Below are 24,921 nucleotides of genomic sequence, written 5' to 3'. Positions count from 1 at the left end.
TAATACTTCCTCATTTCCCAACTTAGTATGCAAAGACAGCTATAAGCAAGCCATTTGTAGGTTAAATCAGCAAAAGTGCAAATGCTGTGTGCTTGGGTAGAAATCTGTTTGATCAACCAATGGTAGACAGGAAATTGAAACCTGTCATTACTTTTTGCAGTAGAACGCAACAGCAACAGTGCCCGTCCACAATTTCACTCAACTGAGATTCATCCCCTGCCACCCGGACTGAGGCGAGTCACTACGCCACCATGAGGACTTAGAGTGCATTGGGAATTGGGCATTCCAAATTGGGGTGTAAAGGGGAGAAAAAAGAAAGGGGCATTTGATTAAACTTTTAGCAGATCAGATCCTTTTTCTTCTCTGCCTCTTTCCTTTCTTTATGACGCTATCATTTTTGATGATCGCATTTGGCAGGAGAAGTGCTGATAGAATCAAGACTCTTGGGTAATGATCCAGCCACGTCGACATATCCAGGTTAATTTCAGTGAATGCATCCAAGTGCTGAGCTAGAGGAGGTGGATTCCCCCTAAATCTATAAAAGAGTGAAAGAAAGAGGGACGCTGAGACAGAGAAAGTAAGAGTGCAAAGGAGATAGAGAGACGCCTACTGCTGTACCACAAGTCATCTGGGACTACAAGCCTTTGATAAGTTGTCGGGAGGATGCGGCAGGGGGTTGTGGGTAATGGGCAATGAAAGATTGGTCAGCCATGAAGGACAAATGTACGTACTCCCTATGTAGACTGTATTACATATTTCTAGTACTGCAACAACAACAACAAAAAATATTAATAATAATGAGACCAGCATCAGAGGCTAGAACAAATTAATCAAAAGATACAGTCTCTCTCTCTCTGAGTGGGTTTTGCTGAAACAGCAGATGAGGCCCCCTGAGTCTTTGTAGCAGCAGATCCGGCTGCACTCTGATTTAAGATGCATTCCAGTTCAAACAGTTCAAACTTCCTCTGAACTCTTTCTACGGATGAATATGCACTCGAAGAGGCCAAATGTAGGATACCCAGTCCTTGACAACACCAAGTTTTGTACCGTAGAGGTGGAAATCAGCAGGGTCCTCCTGGGTATACAATATGTGACCTGCTCCATCACATTGACCCAAAATCACATTTTGAGTTTTATGCATTAAAGTAAAAAGGAAAGTCTCAGCTTTCTAATGATAGGATTTATGATACTATCCCACACCGTTGCCGAGATCTTGTTTCTAAATATGCAATTTGCGCATCCATTGGTAGATCGTGACACCTCCGGCCCTGAAACAAGCTAACAAACTATGGACATCAGATAACTTTCCAGGGATAAATGTACATTGATTAGATGAGAGATGATAATTTCAGCCAATCACATTGTGTCTTTCAACATTCGTCTGATGTTTATTGAAGTGGTTTTGTGCTCTAATTTAGTATTATAGTGTAGAGCTGATCGGAGGAGAGATGCTTTATGCAGCGCTCCCTTCAGAATTGACAGCCGCATGATTTGACACACTGCATTAAAGAGCAAAAAAATAATATTAATAGTTTGAATTTCATGATAAGATTTACATTGTTTGAAAGCTGAGACTTTGTTTTATCAAAAACAACAAAAAACCCAAAACAGTCAAAAGGATGCCAAAGGTCTCAAACAACTCCAGCAACTGTTAGGCCCCCTCCCCACCTCTGTCCCCGGAACAGTGCCTGACTCTAGAGCCGTAGCTGTTTGCACTTTGAAGTCTTAAGCGCTTGCCTTTGGGTTAATCGCCTGTCTCCTGATCCTAGGCTTAGCCGTCCATCTCTGCACAGCATCTGCCTCTGTCTGCATGTGCTGTTTGCTGGCATTGACAAATAAAAAAGGACTCCACAGGAGTTAAAAATAGCGTCCTCTCCTCATCCTCCTTACCTTGGTCTTATGACTGTCGTGAGGGGCTGTTGCTTGCTAGTGAGGGTCTTGCAGGAGTGGTCGCACTCTCTATTCTCACTCTGTAATTCTTTCTGTAAGTCACAGGATTCAAACTCACAATACGGCTTGCTGCTGACTTGAATTGTAATTTTTTATTTCTGTCTCAGGAACTAGACATGCTGGTCGAGGGATTACACGTCTGAACTCCTCTATGAGAGTGTAAATCTCACGCTCTCATTTAACCTCTGTTTAATCTCACATTAAACTCAGTTTGCATCCTCAGACATGATGATGCAGAAAACAAGAAATTTGGAGCCATAGATAACAAGTTTTAAAAAAGCCTATAGGAAATTCTTTTCATTTGGCCATCTAACAACTAGGATTAATATTTCAACATCATGTCCAGGTCACATTTCAACCCCTATCTTAATAGTTCTAAAAATAGGCTTTGTTTTATTTTACCAAAATATACACACACACACACACACACACGCACACACACACACACACACACACACACACAGAAAGTTTGGAATAATGTACAAAATTCAGACATGTGAGGCGTCTATTTCTCAAACTTGAGACTCTGATGTGTTTTCTGGGCCTTCCACTTCGCTTTCTGTCCTTGTTAGAGCCAGTTGTCCTTTGTCTTTGAAGACTCTAGTGTACACCTTTGTATGAAATCTTCAAGCATTGTATAACCTCAAAACAAAGTTTGACTGATGAGCTTCTAGAGAAAGCGGTTTCTTTTTTGCCATTTCTGACCTACTATTGACCTTAAGACATGCCAGTCTATTGCATATCTATGAAAAACAAGCACAAAGACAATGTTAAGCTTCATTTAATGAACCAAATAGCTTTCAACTGGGTTTTATATAAAGGCAAGTGATTTTCTAGAACCAAATTAGCAATTTAGCATGATTACTCAAGGATAAGCTGTTGGAGTGATGGCTGCTGGAGATGGGGCCGATCTAGATTTGATCAAAAATGACATCTTTCAAATAGTGATGGTGCTGTTTTTTACATCAGTAATGTCCTGACTATACATTGTGATCAGCTGAATGCCACTTTGATTAATTAAATTACCAATTTCCTTCTGAAACAGAAACAAAATCTGTACATTATTCCAAACTTTTGGCCATCAATATATATTTATTTATAATTTCCTCCTATTGGTTTTGGAGTGAAATATGACCCGACATGTTTTTTTCATGAGATTAATCTACTAAGGTAAAATTTGCATTTATAACATCAATATAGATCAATATAACTGATCTTAAATAAAGAGGAATTTCCACAACAAATCAGCTCTCTAGACTGTATTTAAAAACCCTACGCGTAATCACAAGTGGTTGTGAGGCACCCAAAAATAGTATGTCCTGTAATGAGTTCACTGCGTATTTAAAATAGGACCCTCCATCTCCCCAAGTACCACACCACATTACAATAGTGACTGCATTCTGACAATACATGTTCAAGTATATAAATCTCAGAGCCATTTTAATTTGCACTCATCTCCCCAATGTGCATTATGTGATGGAATCTGGTGAAACAGTTCAATTGCTGGAATAGTTCTCCCTAAAAGATTTCAAACCTATATGACCTTCTTTCTTGGAACACAAAAGGAGATATTAGGCAGTATGTTCAGTCTCAGACACCATTCACTTTCTTTGCATGGAGAAAACAAAAAAGATCCAATGAAAGTGAATGATGACTGAGGCTCTCCTTTTGTCTTCCATGCAGAAACAAAGTCATATGGATTTGGAAAAACATGATGGTGAGAAAATGATTTTTGAGTGAACTGCCCATTTAAATCAAGCTCATACAGGCTACTCAGTGAAATGATTGAAGATCTAATGCCATCTTTATCAAAATAAACAAATAAATAATCTCACATTGAAAATAATAATAAAAAAATGATTTTAACTATTCTTGCCTTGAAGTGCTAGTCTTGACATCACAGATCTCTCTATAACCCAACAGCAAAAAAAAAAAAAAATATGCACCTTACAAATTTATATTTTATAAAGGTCTGATTTATTATTGATTTTTATGCCATTTCAGACAGCTTAAGTCCTGCATCCATCAAAGAATGTTAAAACTCATTTCCCCAGGTGTCTGTTTTAGGATTAGGGATGTGCGATCTTTGGATAGAGCCCCTCATCTCACACATAGACAATATGAGATCACACAGTCCAACATCAACAGGACAACTTGCTTTTAAGGTTGTCCCTTACACTGACTGTGAGACTTGATATAGACATGTCAACTCTTCTCAAATGCCCTACATGATCCCTGATAATATTGCTCAACATTCTGGCTTATTAATATCCCTCTGAATCATTGCACATGACATCTGATGGCTTTCTATTTCATATTGAGAAAAAACAATATTAATTCTTCACGTAAACAATATAGGAAAGACCTAGAACATAGAATTCTAGCCTACTATTATACTACTGTATGGAAAAAAGATGCAATGAAAGTGAATGATGACTGACGGCAGCTAGCATTCTACCTAACATCACACTTTGTGTTTCAAAGAAGGTTAAAAGTCATAGGGCTTTGGAACAACAAAAGGGGGAGTAATGTTGACAGAATTTCCATTTTTGGGTGAACTATCCCTTTAAGACTTACAGAAGGTATTCACACTCTTTTGCTGTATGCCATGACTACATTAAACAAACATTATACTAACCAAACACTAATGACAAACAACCCAAACTGCATCTGTCCTTTCTTTCTCCCAAAAGAGATTCAAGCCTGGCATTAGAGGATGTAGTTCCTTGTCCGACAAACAATGTTGTGTAAGGCTCTCTTTCTCCACTGGCTCTTCTTGAAATTAGAACGATACCCTGTAGAGAGACAATGACCTTTTTCCTAGCTGGCTGATGGATTTGAAGGTTAAAAAATGCACAAAATATTTTAGCCAGTCACCATCCCTCTAGAGAACCGTGAGAGGAGGGGAGAGTAGAGAAAGTGTGGTTGAGCTATTGGGTGAGAGGATTTTTTTCAATTTCAGACGTTATAGCAATTTTCCTGATGTCGCTTTTAATTTAGGAGACGAGTATGCAACACGACAGTGTTACGCTTGGCTGTCTTGCTGTGTGTGTGTGTGTGTGTGTGTGTGTGTGTGTGTGTGTGTGTGTGTGTGTGTGTGTGTGTGTGTGTGTGTGTGTGTGAGTAGTGCTCTAATGAGAACTTTTATTAGATTCCCAATGCAGGATAATTAAATAGGCTGGATTTGGTGGTGTCGTAGAGGGATGGGATGGTTTGAAACAGCACAGCTATTAGGGCAATCCCACTCATCAATGTAATAGATGTAAAGCTGTGGGTTATTATGGGAAAGGCCATTGATGCATGGAGAAAAGTATTATTATTATTTTTTTATGTTGAAGAATAGAGTTAATGGGAAAACTGTTCCACTTTTCAAAGTCATAAGCAAAGCAGGGGGAGCCGTTAATGATCTTTCAAAGATTAATCAAAATGTTCATAAACATGAGATACCGAAACAGCCATATTCAGTATTGGGTTTCTTGGAAGTGAACAAGCTTCAAATGTCATAGCGGATTTCATAGCTGATCTTATATATATATATATATATATATATATATATATATATATATATATATATATATATATATATATATCTTTATGAAATATATATATCATTGGCAAGGCCAGAAATTTCCAAGTTAGTGGACCTTGGTAGAACTGTGTGGACCAGTCACAGAATTTATATTTATAAATTGTCAGCCAGGCAAACATAATTTTTATTTTTTTTTAAACACATAATAGTGTGCAACAATGCTCGTCCTGGTTTCGGAAATGTTTTTCCAATAATTTTTTTCCATAGCGATTTCATAAAAGTCTTCATAAAAGCATTATATGCAATAAACCAAACCAACCAGCTCCGAGGTAAATCAAAAAAATTACAAGCCTTGATTTTAAAACAAAACATTTTTGAAAATTGGACAAAAAGACTAAGGTACAAGAGTGTGTACTTAATGCTTTAACTAAACTGAATGAACTACATTCCCATGAAGCACTGCAAATAATGCATTTAACAATGGAAATTGAATTTTTAAAAAATTTGTTGATTTTATGTAGAGAAATATTTAGTATTTTATTAATATTTTGGTATTTTAAATGTATTGCAAAATATACAGATTTATACAAATATGTAATTATTTGGAGAATATAGGGAGACCAACTCTATTGCATAATTTGCAGCATGTCATGGGAGTGGGCGGTCGCTGCAGAGGTGAATGTTTGATTGGTGAATGTTTCTCTTCAGAATTTACAGTAAGTGTAGTTCTTCACAAAGAATTCCGCTATGTAAAAGAAAATTAAATACAAGATTTTACAGCATTTGTGGCATAATGTAGAATTACAACAAAAAATTATTTAGACTCTTCCCTCCTTTATGAAAGCAAAATATCTGGCTTACAGTGAATCACTTACAATGGAAGGGAATGGAATGAAAGGTGTCAACCCATAGATGTTAAAATAATAACTGTTTCAAAAGCATAGCCACAATATATAAACTCAATGCGTGTTAATATGATTTTAGTGTGATAAAATCACTTACTAACCATTTCTGTGTAGTTATATCCTATTTTACAACTTCGTTGCCATGAAGACTTAACGCCTTAAACCCTAAACCTGTAAAAACTATGATTTAAACAACTTTATATGTCAAATAATACACAAGTTTTAACAGAAATGAATGTAAGTGCTTTTAAAAAATTATAAGCTTCACATTTTTTCCTTTAAGCCCTCCAAACATTTCATAACCATTTGCCTCATTCACTTCTATTATAAAAGCCAAACTTAAAGAAAAGGAGTGACGAGTCTAGTGATGTCAAATGTTCCGGAACATCAGTACCAAATTGGTACTAAAATAAAAAAGCTATCACAACACCAGTGTTTCTGCAGTACCGCTAATATGGAGCTCCAATTTAATCTGATACTCTCACGCTGCCTGACTGACACACATCTGCTTCCAAATGCTCTCACACAAATTTTACATGTTTGAGGAAAAAATGTATGCACAATTAGTCAAATTAAAATCGTGACGTGTCCTAGTGTGACTGTTAATATGCAAAAGACTGCAATCTTGGTCTGCATGAGCTTTAAAGTGAATGTGTGAAGCCGAAGAAGTGGAAGAAATTGCATCAGAAATGTTACTTTATAGTAAAATGTAAAATTCACAGTAGTAATAATAATGCCACCCAAGCACTTATGTGGCCACGCCCTTGAGGTAAATTAAAAATATGCATTTTTTTTCTCTCTTGAATGATTTGCAAATTATTGTAATGGCCATGTGCAGTACTAAAGATTTTCAGTTGAATAAATTACAGTGGGATTGATTTGTCTGGGTAAGCGTATTGTTTGCTCAAATATAACTCTTCAGTGGCATTAATGCCCTTCTAAAATTATTGGATGAGTATTTGTGACTACTTTTATACAGAATTAGATGCTTTCCTGTGCATTAATGGGCCAATTCCTATTTGGATAGGAAAACAACAGGAAGTAGGAAGCAGGCAGTGCTGTGCTGAGGAAAAGAACATAGGAAACTTGTGCTGACCGAAGGTAGCCACTGAGGTGTTGCCCTTCAGAATTTCAACATTATCTAATATAATTTGGCCATAACAATGAGCAATGTGGATGATCAAATTTCATTCCTGTGTTGTGGATGAAGTGGAACAGGCACATGGAATGACGGTGGGTGGGAGTGGAAGGTCAGCTTTTGAATTAAGTAAGGTGTTAGCCATGCCCATCTGCAGACCATTGGTTTGCAGGCTCAGCGGGTGTCGTTCCTGACCCAAGATCAGCAGCTGTTGCTTAATAATATGACTTCAAATCTTGCCTTCTACCTTTCAATCAGTCTGCTGTCTGATGTGAAATGCAATGGCTGACATGCCATGACAGCAGCACTAGTGGTTATAATTGCAAAGGAACACAAAGGCAAGACACGAACACGTGACTGCAATAATATCAAAGCAGACTTCGGGTGTGTCTAAATCAGTTCCCTAGATCAGTAGTCAGGGCACTGATCAGAGAGTCAGTCATTTTTAGGGCTGTCTCAATTGCAAAATCATTCCAGGGCCCTGAAATGTTCGCTCCCTAAAAATTCCACAATGCGGCATAAAAACCAGGGAGAACCGTTGCTCAAGTCGTTAGATGACGAGCACAAGTGTAAAACTAGAAAAAAAAAGTTCGTCGAGACAAACTTTAAGTTGGCTTGTGAAAGTTTGGACCAGAAAGTTTGAAGAAGTTTAAAGTAGTTTATAGTTTAAAGTAGTTTATAATTTAAAGTAGTTTAAAGTTTAACTTAGTTTAAAGTTTAAAATAGTTTGTAGTTTAAACTAGTTTAAATTTTAAAGTAGTTTGTAGTTTAAAGTAGTTTAAAGTTTAACTTAGTTGCTAGATAGATAGATAGATAGATAGATAGATAGACACTCAGATAGATACATAGATAGATAGACACGTTTTTAGCATGTTTTATCACTTTGCTAGGCGAAGCTAGCATGTGTTAACATGATGCTAGCACGTTTTTAGCATGTTTTAGCACTCCGCTAGGCAATGCTAGCATGTGTTAACATGATGCTAGCATGTTTTTAGCATGTTTTAGCACTTCGCTAGGCTATGCTAGCATGTGTTAGCATGATGCTAGCACGTTTTTAGCATGTTTTAGCACTCCGCTAGGCAATGCTAGCATGTGTTAGCATGATGCTAGCACGTTTTTAGCATCTTTTAGCACTTCGCTAGGCGATGCTAGCATGTTTTAGCATGATGCTAGCACGTTTTTAGCATTTTTAGCACTTCGCTAGGCGATGCTAGCATGTGTTAGCATGATGCTAGCACGTTTTTAGCATGTTTTAGCACTTCGCTAGGCGATGCTAGCATGTGTTAGCATGATGCTTAGCACGCTTTTAGCATGTTTTAACACTCGCTAGGCGATGCTAGCATGTATTAGCATGATGCTAGCATGTTTTAACACTTCGCTAGGCGATGCTTAACATGTGTTAACATGATGTTAGCACGCTTTTAGCATGTTTTAAGCACTTTGCTAGGCGATGCTTAGCATGTGTTAGCATTATGCTTAGCACGTTTTAGCATTTTTTAACACTTCGCTAGGCAATGCTAGCATGTGTTAACATGATGTTAGCATGTTTTTAGCATGTTTTAGCGACTCGGCTAGGCGATGCTTAGCATGTGTTAGCATGATGCTTAGCACGTTTTTAACATGTTTTAGCACTCCGCTAGGCGATGCTAGCATATGTTAGCATGATGCTTAGCACATTTTTATCATGCTTTAGCACTTCGCTAGGCAATGCTAAGCATATGTTAGCATGATGCTAAGCACGTTTTCTGCATGTTTTAGCACTTCGCTAGGCAATGCTATCATGTGATATCATGATGCTATGACGCTTGCATGTGTTAGCATGATCTTGTATACGTTTTCTGCATGTTTAGCGCCGGCTAGGCTATCTAGCATGTACAGTGTGAAACATACAGTGTGACCAGTGTAATCTGATTACAACATTAATGACTCTAATGAGCCAGTTCTTTTGAATCTAAAATGTGAAACATACAGTGTGACCAGTGTAGTCTGATTACAACATTAATGACTCTTATGAGCCGGTTCTTTTGAATCTACAGTGTGAAACATACAGTGTGACCAGTGTAGTCTGATTCCCAAATTAATGACTCTAATGAGCCAGTTCTTTTGAATCTACAGTGTGAAACATACAGTGTGACCAGTGTAGTCTGATTACAACATTAATGACTCTAATGAGCCAGTTCTTTTGAATCTACAGTGTGAAACATACAGTGTGACCAGTGTAGTCTGATTCCCAAATTAATGACTCTAATGAGCCAGTTCTTTTGAATCTACAGTGTGAAACATACAGTGTGACCAGTGTAGTCTGATTCCCAAATTAATGACTCTAATGAGCCAGTTCTTTTGAATCTACAGTGTGAAACATACAGTGTGACCAGTGTAGTCTGATTACAACATTAATGACTCTAATGAGCCGGTTCTTTTGAATCTACAGTGTGAAACATACAGTGTGACCAGTGTAGTCTGATTCCCAAATTAATGACTCTAATGAGCCAGTTCTTTTGAATCTACAGTGTGAAACATACAGTGTGACCAGTGTAGTCTGATTCCCAAATTAATGACTCTAATGAGCCAGTTCTTTTGAATCTACAGTGTGGAACATACAGTGTGACCAGTGTAGTCTGATTACAACATTAATGACTCTAATGAGCCGGTTCTTTTGAATCTACAGTGTGAAACATACAGTGTGACCAGTGTAGTCTGATTCCCAAATTAATGACTCTAATGAGCCAGTTCTTTTGAATCCACAGTGTGAAACATACAGTGTGACCAGTGTAGTCTGATTCCCAAACAAATTACTCTAATGAGCCGGTTCTTTTGAATCTACAGTGTGAAACATACAGTGTGACCAGTGTAGTCTGATTACAACATTAATGACTCTAATGAGCCAGTTCTTTTGAATCTACAGTGTGAAACATACAGTGTGAGCAGTGTAGTCTGATTACAACATTAATGACTCTAATGAGCCGGTTCTTTTGAATCTACAGTGTGAAACATACAGTGTGACCAGTGTAGTCTGATTACAACATTAATGACTCTAATGAGCCAGTTCTTTTGAATCCACAGTATGAAACATACAGTGTGACCAGTGTAATCTGATTACAACATTAATGACTCTAATGAGCCGGTTCTTTTGAATCTACAGTGTGAAACATACAGTGTGACCAGTGTAATCTGATTACAACATTAATGACTCTAATGAGCCAGTTCTTTTGAATCTACAGTGTGAAACATACAGTGTGACCAGTGTAATCTGATTACAACATTAATGACTCTAATGAGCCGGTTCTTTTGAATCTACAGTGTGAAACATACAGTGTGACCAGTGTAATCTGATTACAACATTAATGACTCTAATGAGCCGGTTCTTTTGAATCTACAGTGTGAAACATACAGTGTGACCAGTGTAGTCTGATTCCCAAATTAATGACTCTTATGAGCCAGTTCTTTTGAATCTAAAATGTGAAACTTAAAGTGTGACCAGTGTAGCCTGATTCCCAAATTAATGACTCTTATGAGCCGGTTCTTTTGAATCTACAGTGTGAAACATACAGTGTGACCAGTGTAGTCTGATTCCCAAACAAATGACTCTAATGAGCTGGTTCTTTGAATCTAAAATGAAACATACAGTGTGACCAGTAGTCTGATTCCAAACAAATTACTCTAATGAGCGGTTCTTTGAATCTACAGTGTGAAACATACAGTGTGACCATTGTAGTCTGATTCCCAAATTAATGACTCTAATGAGCGGTTCTTTTGAATCTACAATGTGAAACTTACAGTGTGACCAGTTTAGTCTGATTCCCAAATGAATGACTCTAATGAGCCAGTTCTACAGTGTAGTGTTAAAAAAGTTTAACTTAGTTGCTAGATAGATAGATAGATAGCTAGATAGATAGATAGACACTCAGATAGATAGATATTTACCCTTAGATATATAGAGAGATAGATATAGATAGATAGATATTTACCGTCAGATAGATAGATAGAGAGAAAGAGAGAGAGAGAGATTTTTTATATAATTATGGTCATAAATAAATCAACCCAGAAGTCTGTACGATTTTCTGGTGCAGAAATATTTGATTTGTTACTCGGTTGCTAGGGTAAGCCCATGTGGTTGCTATGCAGTTACCAAGGTAATACAATACATGGCTCCTTTCCATCCTGAGTGAAATAAGTCAACCCAGAAGTCTCTACTATTTTCTGGTGCAGAGATATGTGATTTGTTACTCGGTTGCTAGGGTAACCCCATCTGGTTGCTAGGCAGTTACCATAGTGATACTAATGAAGTCTCCTTGCCATCCTGATTGAAATAAGTCAACCCAGAAGTCTGTACTATTTTCTGGTGCAGAGATATGTGATTTGTTACTTGGTTGCTAGGGTAACCCCATCTGGTTGCTAGGCAGTTACCATAGTGATACTAATCAAGTGTCCTTGCCATCCTGAGTGAAACAAATCAACCCAGAAGTCTGTACTATTTTCTGGTGCAGAGATATGTGATTTGTTACTTGGTTGCTAGGGTAACCCCATCTGGTTGCTAGGCAGTTACCATAGTGATACTAATCAAGTGTCCTTGCCATCCTGAGTGAAATAAGTCAACCCAGAAGTCTCTACTAATTTCTGGTGCAAAGATATGTGATTTGTTACTCGGTTGCTAGGGTAACCCCATCTGGTTGCTAGGCAGTTACCATAGTGATACTAATCAAGTGTCCTTGCCATCCTGAGTGAAATAAGTCAACCCAAAAGTCTCTACTAGTTTCTGGTGCAGAGTTATGTGATTTGTAACTCGGTTGCTAGGGTAACCCCATCTGGTTGCTAGGCAGTTACCATAGTGATACTAATGAAGTCTCCTTGCCATCCTGATTGAAATAAGTCAACCCAGAAGTCTGTACTATTTTCTGGTGCAGAGATATGTGATTTGTTACTCGGTTGCTAGGGTAACCCCATCTGGTTGCTAGGCAGTTACCATAGTGATACTAATTAAGTGTCCTTGCCATCCTGAGTGAAACAAATCAACCCAGAAGTCTGTACTATTTTCTGGTGCAGAGATATGTGATTTGTTACTTGGTTGCTAGGGTAACCCCATCTGGTTGCTAGGCAGTTACAATAGTGATACTAATCAAGTGTCCTTGCCATCCTGAGTGAAATAAGTCAACCCGGAGTCTCTACTAATTTCTGGTGCAAAGATATGTGATTTGTTACTCGGTTGCTAGGGTAACCCCATCTGGTTGCTAGGCAGTTACATAGTGATACTTATCAAGTCTCCTTGCCATCCTGATTGAAATAAATCAACCCAGAAGTCTCTACGATTTTCTGGTACAGAGATATGTGATTTGTTACTCGATTGCTAGGGTAACCCCATCTGGTTGCTAGGCAGTTACCATAGTGATACTTATCAAGTCTCCTTGCCATCCTGATTGAAATAAATCAACCCAGAAGTCTCTATGATTTTCTGGTGCAGAGTTATGTGATTTGTTACTCGGTTGCTAGGGTAACCCCATCTGGTTGCTAGGCAGTTACCATAGTGATACTTATCAAGTCTCCTTGCCATCCTGATTGAAATAAATCAACCCAGAAGTCTCTATGATTTTCTGGTGCAGAGATATGTGATTTGTTACTCGGTTGCTAGGGTAACTCCATCTGGTTGCTAGGCAGTTACCATAGTGATACTTATCAAGTCTCCTTGCCATCCTGATTGAAATAAATCAACCCAGAAGTCTCTATGATTTTCTGGTGCAGAGATATGTGATTTGTTACTCGGTTGCTAGGGTAACCCCATCTGGTTGCTAGGCAGTTACCATAGTGATACTTATCAAGTCTCCTTGCCATCCTGATTGAAATAAATCAACCCAGAAGTCTCTATGATTTTCTGGTGCAGAGATATGTGATTTGTTACTCGGTTGCTAGGGTAACCCCATCTGGTTGCTAGGCAGTTACCATAGTGATACTTATCAAGTCTCCTTGCCATCCTGATTGAAATAAATCAACCCAGAAGTCTCTATGATTTTCTGGTGCAGAGATATGTGATTTGTTACTCGGTTGCTAGGGTAACCCCATCTGGTTGCTAGGCAGTTACCATAGTGATACTTATCAAGTGTCCTTGCCATCCTGATTTAAATAAATCAACCTAGAAGTCTCTAGGATTTTCTGTTGCAGAGATATGTGATTTGTTACTCGGTTGCTAGGGTAACCCCATCTGGTTGTTAGGCAGATACCATAGTGATACTTATCAAGTCCTCTTGCCATCCTGATTTAAATAAATCAACCCAGAAGTCTCTACGATTTTCTGGTGCAGAGATATGTGATTTGTTACTCGGTTGCTAGGGTAACCCCATCTGGTTGCTAGGCAGTTACCATAGCATGTTTTAGCATGTGGCTATGAAGATTTTAGGTCATTACTTTTTGGCTGCTTGATAAAATAAATCCTCTGAGGGAGAGAGAGAGGGAGAGATGCAGGGCTGACAGGCCCTTTTTGTCTGTGTGTGTGAAAATGTCAGTTGGGATTTAAATTTCTGAACAATCCGCAATGTTAAGTCAATGGGAGTTTTTTCCGAGTTTGATCGTCATTTTTAGGAAAACCGTAAGTCCGATCAGTTAGAAAAGATATAGCAACTCGAGTCAGAACAGTTTGATTGTCTGAGCCGAGTTTGGAGTATGTGGAGTTAAAGCTCTAAGAGGAGTTAGATATAGAAATTTCACCGCTAAGAAGAATAATAAGAAGAATCGGAACTAGAAAAAAAGTTCGTCGTGACAAACTTTAAGTTGGCTTGTGAAAGTTTGGACCAGAAAGTTTGAAGAAGTTTAAAGTAGTTTGAAGTTTAAATTAGTTTAAAGTAGTTTATAGTTTAAAGTAGTTTATAGTTTAAAGTAGTTTAAAGTTTAAATTAGTTTGTAGTTTAAACTAGTTTAAAGTTTAAAGTAGTTTGTAGTTTGAAGTAGTTTAAAGTTTAACTTAGTTGCTAGACAGATAGATAGATAGATAGATAGACACTTAGATAGATACATAGATAGATAGACACGTTTTTAGCATGTTTTAGCACTTTGCTAGGTGACGCTAGCATGTGTTAGCATGATGCTAGCATGTTTTTAGCATTTTTAGCACTCGGCTAGGCGATGCTAGCATGTGTTAGCATGATGCTTAGCTACATTTTTAGCATGTTTGTAGCGACTTCAGCTAGGCGATGCTTAGCATGTGTTAGCATGATGCTATAGCACATTTTTGGCATGTTTTAAGACTGCTCAGCTAGAGCGATGCTTAGCATGTGTTAGCATGATGCTTGACTGCGTTTTTAGCATGTTTTAGCGCTCGGCTAGGCGATGCTTAGCATGTGTTATCATGATGCTTGCATGCGTTTTTAGCATTTTTAGCACTTCGGCTATGCGATGGTTAGCATGTGTTAGCATTATGCTATAGCACGTTTTTAGCATTTTTTAGCAGCTTCAGCTAGGCGATGCTTAGCATGTGTTAGCATGATGCTATAGCACGTTTTTAGCATGTTTTAACACTTCGCTAGGCGATGCTAGCATGTGTTAGCATGATGTTAGCACGCTTTTAGCATGTTTTAGCACTTCACTAGGCGATGCTTAGCATGTGTTAACATTATCTTAGCATGTTTTTAGCATTTTTTAGCACTTCGCTAGGTGATGTTAGCATGTGTTAGCATGATGCTTAGCACTTTTTAGCATGTTTCAGCGCTCGGCTAGGCGATGCTAGCATGTGTTAAGCATGATGTTAGCACGTTTTTAGCATGTTTTAACACTCGCTAGGCGATGCTAGCATGTGTTAGCATGATGCTTAGCTGCGTTTTTAGCATTTTTTTGCACTTCGCTAGGCGATGCTAGCACGTTTTTAGCATGTTTTAGCACTTCGCTAGGCGATGCTAACATGTGTTAACATGATGCTAGCATGTTTTAGCACTTCGCTAGGCGATTTTAGCATGATGGCTAGCACATTTTTAGCTTGTTTTAGCACTTCACTAGTTAATGCTAGCATGTGTTAGCATGATGCTAGCACGTTTTTAGCATGTTTTAGCGTGTGGCTATGAAGATTTTAGGTCATTACTTTTTGGCTGCTTGATAAAATAAATCCTCTGAGGGAGAGAGAGAGGGAGAGATGCAGGGCTGACAGGCCCTTTTTGTCTGTGTGTGTGAAAATGTCAGTTGGGATTTAAATTTCTGAACATTCCGCAATGTTAAGTCAATGGGAGTTTTTTCCGAGTTTGATCGTCATTTTTAGGAAAAGTCCGTAAGTCCGATACCGAAATTTCACCGCTAAGAAGAATAAGAAGAAGAATCGGTATAATAATAAGTTTAAGTAGGATTTCAGTAAGTTGGCTTTCACAAGCCAACTTAATTATGAAGTCCAAGCATTATTTCTCTTTAAACAAGATGTTATTTGTAATGTCTTTCATTCATAATTACCATGAAAGTGAAACAATCTTTTAAATATTTGTTACACTCCTATATATTTGTATTTATGCCATTTATTTGTTATAATAACCCTGTACATTTGAATATCTTCAAGGAAAATGAACGATATTGTAATTTATACAGTGATGGTGCTGATTAATAACAGCTGTGCTTGAATGCATCATGTTGCAGGTGACTGAGTCCCAAGTGTCCCAATATTCAGTGGATGAACACCCATGACAGTGCCCGAATTTGTGTTCACGGTATACTGATTCACAACATAGTTATCTAGGGAGTTGAATGAGACATAGGGCAAAAATACAACCAAAAATAGGCACTGGCTAAATCTATCCCAGTCTGAATTCTAACTAATGAAGAATCAATTAGATCATCCAACAAAACAAAACAAATGTCAAAAAATGTATTAAAATAATTATAAATGACATGTATTATGAATAGAGTAAATGTGATTATAATAAAGTCCGTCTGTAATGTTTGATCAAAGGAATAATTTTTTTTTTAAGAAATTTTGCTGTGGCTCAATTTCCACATCACAGGACAAAGATCGTCATTTATTGCACAACGCAGCAGTATGCACACACTGCATGATGTCCCATTAGAGACAATAATGTGGACTAAAGTGAGGTGTGTTGCTTCTCTGATAAGCCCTGTAATTACATGCATAAATAATTAGGTCGGCAACTCTGCAGGGCGAGCATCTTGGACTTATGTTTCAGAAATGTAGGTTATGGCCCTGTCTTCACAGAGACTCCTCAATAAGCACAAACATGGCGCTTCCTTAATGGAGAGGCTTAACTAAAAATTAAGAACACAGAAAAATGCAGCATGTTTTAAATTATTCATGGACATGACTGACTCTCTCTTTGTCCTAAGGGTAGATAAATAGGCCATAAAAATGGACTGACCAGTGGCGATAATCTCTTAAATAGATAGCGGTACACGATCAATGGCTTGTCTAATTAAGACACACTCCGAATCTCTCTGAGTTTGTTTGCTCTTAGTGTAAAAGGCCAAACCAAGTGGGATCTGTTAGACTGAGTTAACAGTGTTTATCACAAAGGATGATATAATCAAAATGTCCCTCCTCTCAATTCATTTTATCCTGTGGCTACATTTACTGGTATTTTTTTTATATAACTTATAAGATGAGTTTTAAATAACTTAGATACTAAAATAACAATACTGCACAAATCAGTTCCTTAATTTGTATTTCTGTATTGTTTTCCATTCCAAATATTTTCACATCCATAAAAAAAGATAAAGTTACTTGAGAAGCAAAAATATGTACAATAATAATACTTGTTTTCAGAGGTAATATTTCTTACCTCATTAACATAAATGTATGTATAAAAAAAGAGAAGAAAAAACTACCAATGAGGTAATAAATAAACTTAATTCAATATATATGTCTTGAAAACAATTCTTATTGTCTTAAGCAATTTTGTTACTCAAATAAATGTACCTTGTTTAAAGGATGTTTCGATTTTTTTATTGGAAACTAAAGACAAAAATGTTTTGCTGTTAAAAACAAACAAACAAACTGAAAATTAGGTGGTAATGATACCAAAGTGAAAAATGTCAGATTAAAAAAAATGAATAAAAAGGTTTTCTTGTATGTGATCTAAAACTGTACAGATGGAAAGGAAACAGGAAACAGGGGCAGGGGACAGGAAGGGAGGCCTCACCTGCTTGACACGGTCAGGGTTGACAGTGGTCTGTGGCTGAAGTATGCTGACCGGCTCTGTTTTCTGAGCACTCTGCGGCATCTCCCGAACCTTCTCTGCGATGAAGTCATGGACGTTATTCAGCGCCTCTACAGTGCCCTGGATCAAGCAGACACGCTCTGTTGTTCCTAAAAGAGGAAGAAAATGACCGTTCCAGTTTAACCCCAGTATGAATTACAGATGTCTTCCTAAGCATTAGGGTTGCCACATTATCAAAACTTCAGTATTCTACAGCAATACCAGTAAAATGTAACGATTCTTGATACCAATTTCAAACCACAGAAAATATTTGCACACTATTGAACAGTACATTATTTAACAAGATAAAATGTAATTGTCAATATTCATATACATGTCATTGTATTAACATTGTAGAGTACTTACAGCTACTAAAGTCATCCAGCTAAGAGCAGTGAGTGGTTTTCTCTTTTATATTGTTGGTTGATTAATATTAACGACATAATAGGCAGTGACAAGTTTATTAGGCTGCATTTACACTGTAAGGTCTATTGCAAAGAGCGAATATTTCGACATAAATAGCCTCCTGTTGACATTCACGTAAGACAAACTAATACCTTGCCAAGATGGACATTTTGGCTATGAAGTGCATTTGACTGTTGAGTATCAGTATCAACTTGGCAATGAAGTACCGGTACTTTTGAAATCCTTACTAAGTATACTGTGCAACACAATAGTGTGGACTAAAAGGTCCAAGGGAGTGCATTTCCTATATATTATTAGGGATGGGACAATATGGTTTTCTCATGGTTCAGTTCCATATACAATATGAGGTTGACGATTCTATATAATCTTGATTCAATACAATAACATTTAAATGACAAAGTGTGACAAAAATTGTGTTTGACAAATGTAATGTTAATGTTTGAGCAAAATGCACATTATAGTTTCTCATCAAAATAAAGTTATTCAAAGGTGCACTCAGTAACTTTTATCTTTGTGTACTCGTGGACTTACACGACACCAAGCAGCTAGGATGCAGCATTATTTAAAATCAATAGTTTTCAGTTTCAGATGCCATCGTAGAAATGTAGTATTCACAGTCCGCCATGATTAATTTAATCAACAAGTGAAAGTGTCAAACAACAGGATGGTTACTGAGATTAATTAGAGTAGTATTCGGCTGGTCATGTGATTCTAAAATGGCAGCCCCCGTGTGTGGACCCTCTCCATGTAGAATATTACAGCTTTAATAAAGTTACTGATATGACTGGAGTCTTTATTTTAATGTGAGTGGTCATGATTTCCTACATATATTGTAAAATTACAACTCATCTCTTTAGGAGTAAAATTTTTTAATGAGGAAAAAATTACTGAGTGCACATTTAATACACAATATAAAAGCAAAAAGTTTAAATAATAAGAGTTTCTCATATACCTTTCTCTATAAAAAAAAAAAAAGATCACAAACAAATGAGCCTTCAAAAATAGTGCGCTACAATCAGGTTGATCGGGTGCAGAACAAGTAGTATAACTGAACAGAACCTGTCATGAAAATGTGTGTGAAAGTGTTTTTCATCATTATTATAATCACATTATAACTTTTTCAAAATATAAATATTCTTCATTCTATTAAACAATATTATTCCATCAAATTTTACATATAATAATGATATTTACAAGTAATAAAATGTCGTTTATATCGATTTGTATAACAAGCGCTAAATTGGTACAGTCACTTTAAGAGTTCAACCTGCATCTCATAGAGTTCTGATTTATTAAAGATGGAGAAGTTTCTCTTATTGTTTTTTGTATTTGTGTTATGTATGATTAAAATTGATATTTTTTTTTACTTTTTCATCTGACTGTAAAGAACATAAAGGATGTTAGGTGGGCCTGGTAGCTCAGCAAGTAAAGACGCTGACTACCACAACTGGAGTTGCGAGTTTGAATCCAGGGAGTGCTGAGTGACTTTTGGTCTCCTAAGCAACCAAATTGGCCCGGTTGCAACAGAGAATAGCGTGGGCCTTCACACACGCTACATCTCTGCATTAACACACTCAACAAGCCACATTGAGATGCACAGCTTGACGGTCTCCGATGCGGAGGCAACTGAGATTTGTCCTCCACCAACTGGACTGGGACGTGTCACTACACCACAACGAGGATTTAGAGAGCACATTGGAAATTGGGCATTCCAAATTGGGGAGAAGGGTTTTTTTTAGCCTCGATATGGTTCATAATTATTTTGGTCTGCCATATACAGAACTTTGATATATAGTCCCATCCCTATATATATATATAATACAGAAAAAAATGTTTCCAAGAAAATTGTACAATCCAACTTTTTACTTCTACTGTATACTACATTTGTCACCATGAAAAAAGCTTCCTGCTATTATTTCACATGAAGTTCTCATAAAGATTTCTGCAGCAACCCAAAGCTGTGTTTCTGCTGCTAGTGTATAATTGAGGTTGTACAGCATGTTCCTGTGATTGATGATTTTTGGAACTGAAACATGGTGATGGAATGCTTTTTTCCTTACATACACACACAGTAAACTATGATCAGCTGACAACATCAGAAATCATTGATAATAGAAGGCTTTTTTTTTTTTTTATCTTTTTACTTAACTGAGATATTATAGTGCATTGTTGGTTTGACAGCACATACAATAGTTATAATATCTTATGTGTGTTAACAAACAATGAATCCATCAATCACATTACACTAGAGGCTACAGACATTGTGATAGAAGACAAACTACCAGTATTAAAGCATCTGTTCATGTAAATACCATGGATCTATGTACATACAGGCTGAAATCATGGGAGCAGCTGCAATAATAGTCCCCTGGCAATGCTACTATTTTAGGCAGTCTATTCACAGAAAGCCTTCCATTAGATGCATAGAAGTCTCCACTTTCAATTAATTCTGACATGATATTGGGATTTCAACTCCAATTCCACTGTCTCTTCTGCAGAATACAAGGCGGTTACATGCGCACACACAAACACAATTGTTTTACCCTGGTTTCAGTGCAAACTCAAAAGGAATTATCTGACTGCAGTGCTTTGAATGGTTCCTAATCCTATACTTTGCTCTAACATTTAGCCTGAAAAAGTGTTTCTGAGACATTTATCCTACAGAAGGAAAAAAAAATCTAATCACGAGGCAGTCAAACATGTGGTCTTTTTAAGTTTCAGAAATAAAAACAAATCCACAAAAGCCAGAAGAGGATGGCAAGAGTAAAAAAAAAATGCAAATATGCTGATCCAAAGCCAGGATCTCTTGGCTTCCAAGAGGCTGGAAAGAGAATCTGCCCTTATCTGCACTGCGCAGTTGGGTGTTCCGGTTTCCTTTAACTGTCTATTGTTTACTAGCATGAAAATAATTGGGTTCAGTCCCAGACCGCTATATGAAGCTCTGTTAATATGGTGAAATTGAGGAATTATAGGATCATGCATGGTATCTTCCAAAAAAGAGAAAGAAAAAAGCTTTGCTGAGCTTCTGACAGCTGGCGGCCAAAGTAATCTGTGCTGGACCAATCGGAGCAGTAGATTATTAGAGCAGAGATCACCATTGTTTTGGCAGTGAGATGGGAGTGGGTATGGTGAAACACTAGTCAAACAACTGTCAAAGATGGCGTATGAGTTTTAGCTGCAACATTAAGGGTATATCAGTGGGGTTCAAAAGTCCAGTTGTGGTTCCTTTTCCTCCTCCTTTTGCTTCCATACAGCAAGGTCAATGTCACAAATTAGCTTATTTGATTATTGAGTTACAAATAGTTTAAACATTTCTTATATGTTTTAGGTAATAATGTTCTTATGTTTAAAAATGTTCCAGTTATTTCGAGGTTTAAATTGGATATTGTCTCCCATATGTTCAATGTGGACTCTGGCTTATCCCCACTGTATCTACTATTAACAGCACCGCTGACTGGTACACAAATATACACATTTTCAACTACATTTAAATGCCTTAAAGGGATAGTTTACCAAAAATGAAAATTCTGTCTTTTCATTTCTGTCCCTCATATCATTCTAAATATGGCTTGCTTTCTTCTGTTTAACACAAAAGGAGATTTAAGGCAGACTGTTACCCTCAGTAACTACTCACTTTGTTTGTATGGAAAATTATGCAATGAAAGTGAAAGGCACATGGATTTGGAACAACATTAAGGTACTTTCAAATGTAGGAAACATTGTAGCATATAAGATGTATGCTTGCTTAATTGATATGTTGACTGCTTAGTTAAGGGCTGCTGGAGAGGCTGTGATGAGTCTGTTGTGAGATAGCCAGCAGGATACGGAGAGAGGGGGTAGACAGAGGTCGCAGAAAGCCTTCTTCCCTCCTGCAAAGGGAAGGGTCACATTCTGACACACATTTAAGTATCTGCCCACAGAGCTCATTGAAAGTGACGGCCAGTTTGCTTTACCACCCATACAACCTATTATGCTTACCACCCATTTTGCAACCTTTATGCTATTAGCATGTTAACCAGCTTTCAGAGCAAACCACGACTTAAAAATGTGGCTAAAATTAAGAAAAGGTATAAGGCAGTGTGAATGTGTTTTATATAGTTGTCTAGGGAATGTCCCCTTGGCTCTGTTCACTCTTGTGCTAAATTGTTTTTATACAGTTGTTAAATACATGAGTCATACATTCCTTGTTCCTGTTGCTAGATAGAGTTCCTCTTTGGTGATTTAGCTACTGAGAATATTAACACACATTATTATAATTCTTGGAGGGGGTATCCTATCTCTCTTTATAGGGATGCCAATCTTGTACCCAAAAGTTCTGGAATTTCCAACATGACTGGTCAATGCAATAGCATGTTGAAACAAAGGAGGGGGGAGGGCCGATTTTCTGTACTGTAGGGTCATGAGTGATGGAGTGACTGCAATCTTGACTTCAAAACTTGTTTTCCTTGATGTCATACATCTTCTTATGTCTTGTGTCCTCAACAGAATTTATTTTAACTATGTTGATACAGTAGTTGCAACTGCCACAGCTAAAGTTTCCTTTAGGTTTTCTTAGCCATGTATCCTTTTGTAGAGCACTATGGTGAGACTATTAAGTCACTTCCTGTTTCTCCATTTTGTGACACCCTGATGAAGGCCTGTTATGGCGGATACGTGATGGTGCTTTTTTTAAGATGTATCCCCTATAATAAAAGGCTTTTTAATATTGAAATGCCACGTGAGTGCCTGGATGTGGATATATGTTTCCACCATTTTTATGTAACTAGCCCCCTTTCCAGAGCACAGGTGGCATTTTTGTGTACCAGGTGCAATCTTGGATATAATTTATTTTCATACATATATATATATATATATATACACACTGGCAGCCAAAGTTTGGAATAATTTGGGATTTTGCTCTAATGGACAAAATTGGTACTTTTATTCACCAAATTGGCATTCAACGTATCACAATGAATAGACATTTGACAAATTTCTGTCCTTGTTAGAGCCAGTTGTCCTTTGTCTCTGAAGACTTTAGTGTACAACTTTGTATGAAATATTTTTCAGTTTCAAATTCTTCAGTTTTTTGGAACTTTCAAGCATTGTATAGCCTTCATTCCTCAAAACAAAGATTAACTGATTTTTTTCTTTTTTGCCATTTTTATACCTAATATTGACCTTAAAACACAACAGTCTATTGCATATTGTGGCAACTGAAAAACAAACACAAAGACAATGTTAAGCATCATTTAATGAACCAAATTGCTTTCCGCTGTGTTTGATATAATGGCAAATGATTTTCTAATACCGAATTAGCAATTTAGTATGATTACTCAAGGATAAGGTGTTGGAGTGATGGCTGCTGGAAATGGGGTCTGTCTGACTTTTTTAAATAGTGATGGTTCTGTGTTTTACATCAGTAATGTCCTGACTATACTTTGTTATCAGTTGAATGCCACTTTGGTGAACTAAAGTATCAATTTCCATTCGAAACAGCAAAATCTGTACATTAATTCAACCTTTGGCCGCATGTGTGTGTGTATATATATATATATATATATATATATATACACACACATATATATATACCAGTATTAATCAATACTGTAAAAAACATTGTTCAGTGTTATAGTTCATGATACTTAATGCATTTACTAATGTTAACGCATGGAAACATTTTGCAAAATGTTGCCAAAAATGTATATTTACTATAGAAATTTCCATGACTTATCCAGGCCGGGAAATCAAAATTTTAAAATCCCCTGATACTTCCAGGTTTTCCATGACCATGTGAACACTGATGTACAAAATAGTATCTACAAACTAAATAAGTATGTACTGAAGATACTATGCTTACTAGATGCAAAAAATCGTGTGATAACATTCATTGAAGATTCTCAGACAAAATGCATCACAAACAGGCTTATGGCGGTAGACAATATCACTCAAACAGTGTCCTGTGTCTCTAAACTACATGCCCAGCTTGTCATTTGGGAGAAAATTGCAGGGTCACGTAGGTCACAAATGCTTATCACAAGTCCCACCAAAGCGGCAAGATTGACCCACAGATTGACATGGCTCTGGACCCACACAGATGACCACAGCAAGCTCAATAACCAATTCAACTGCTGCATGCTGCATTACAAATGAAACCACTGCTGGGACACATTGAGAATCTTTCAAAAGACAAGCTACACAAGTTCGTCCAAGAAACAACGCTACTACACTTTATCCTAATGCATTTTTTGACAGTTTCCTGAGAACATCCATGGCCCGAAAGACTTCTAGAACATACGACCCTGCCCATAGACAAGGGTACAGATGTTTCCTGGCTTTGGTGTTGGGAGAAAGGAAAAAAAGAGGTGGAGAGATGTAGAGGAAGAAAGACAGAGAGGAAGAATGAGTTTGGGGGGTGTGGTGGGGGAATAAAAAGCCAGGCATATTCCTTCCTCAGTGACTCGTATTTTCCTGCTCGCTCTTCAAAGGACGGTTGATTGCAGTCTCCACATAGATGACTCCCACAGGAGCATGTGGGTCATTGTTTCAATTTGAAACACCAACTACAAAATGAAGAGTGGACTGTGTGGACTGCAAAATGAAGGAAGGGGCCACCTGGTTCTTTTGGTGTCTGTGCGCCATCGGGTTAAAGAGAGTGCACCCAACAAAATGAAAATTCTTTCGTCATTTACTCACCTCATGTTTTTCCAAACCCATATGACGTTCTTCCATGGAACAGAAACTGTTAGGAACTGATAGCCTCCATAACAATTCACAAAAACAAAGTCATGTGAGTTTAGAACAACATGAGGGCAAGTAAATAAA

At 37.4% G+C, this 24,921-nt stretch overlaps 1 protein-coding gene across 3 annotated transcripts in view; it reads right to left on the bottom strand.

Moving 5' to 3' along the window:
* The window catches only part of LOC127631573 (RNA-binding protein Nova-1-like), a 67,994-nt gene that overhangs the window by 7,386 nt on the left and 35,687 nt on the right, over positions 1-24,921 (bottom strand). For all 3 annotated transcript variants that reach the window (XM_052109753.1, XM_052109754.1, XM_052109755.1), the window contains one exon: positions 17,635-17,801. In XM_052109753.1, coding sequence (XP_051965713.1) covers positions 17,635-17,801 — 167 coding nt within the window. The remainder of the gene's footprint in view (positions 1-17,634; positions 17,802-24,921) is intronic.

This window comes from Xyrauchen texanus, chromosome 38, assembly GCF_025860055.1.
Source record: "Xyrauchen texanus isolate HMW12.3.18 chromosome 38, RBS_HiC_50CHRs, whole genome shotgun sequence".
In the NCBI taxonomy this organism is placed as follows: domain Eukaryota; kingdom Metazoa; phylum Chordata; class Actinopteri; order Cypriniformes; family Catostomidae; genus Xyrauchen; species Xyrauchen texanus.
The sequence above is the reverse complement of the archived record's forward strand: the minus strand, read 5'-3'. Positions and strand labels throughout refer to the sequence as shown.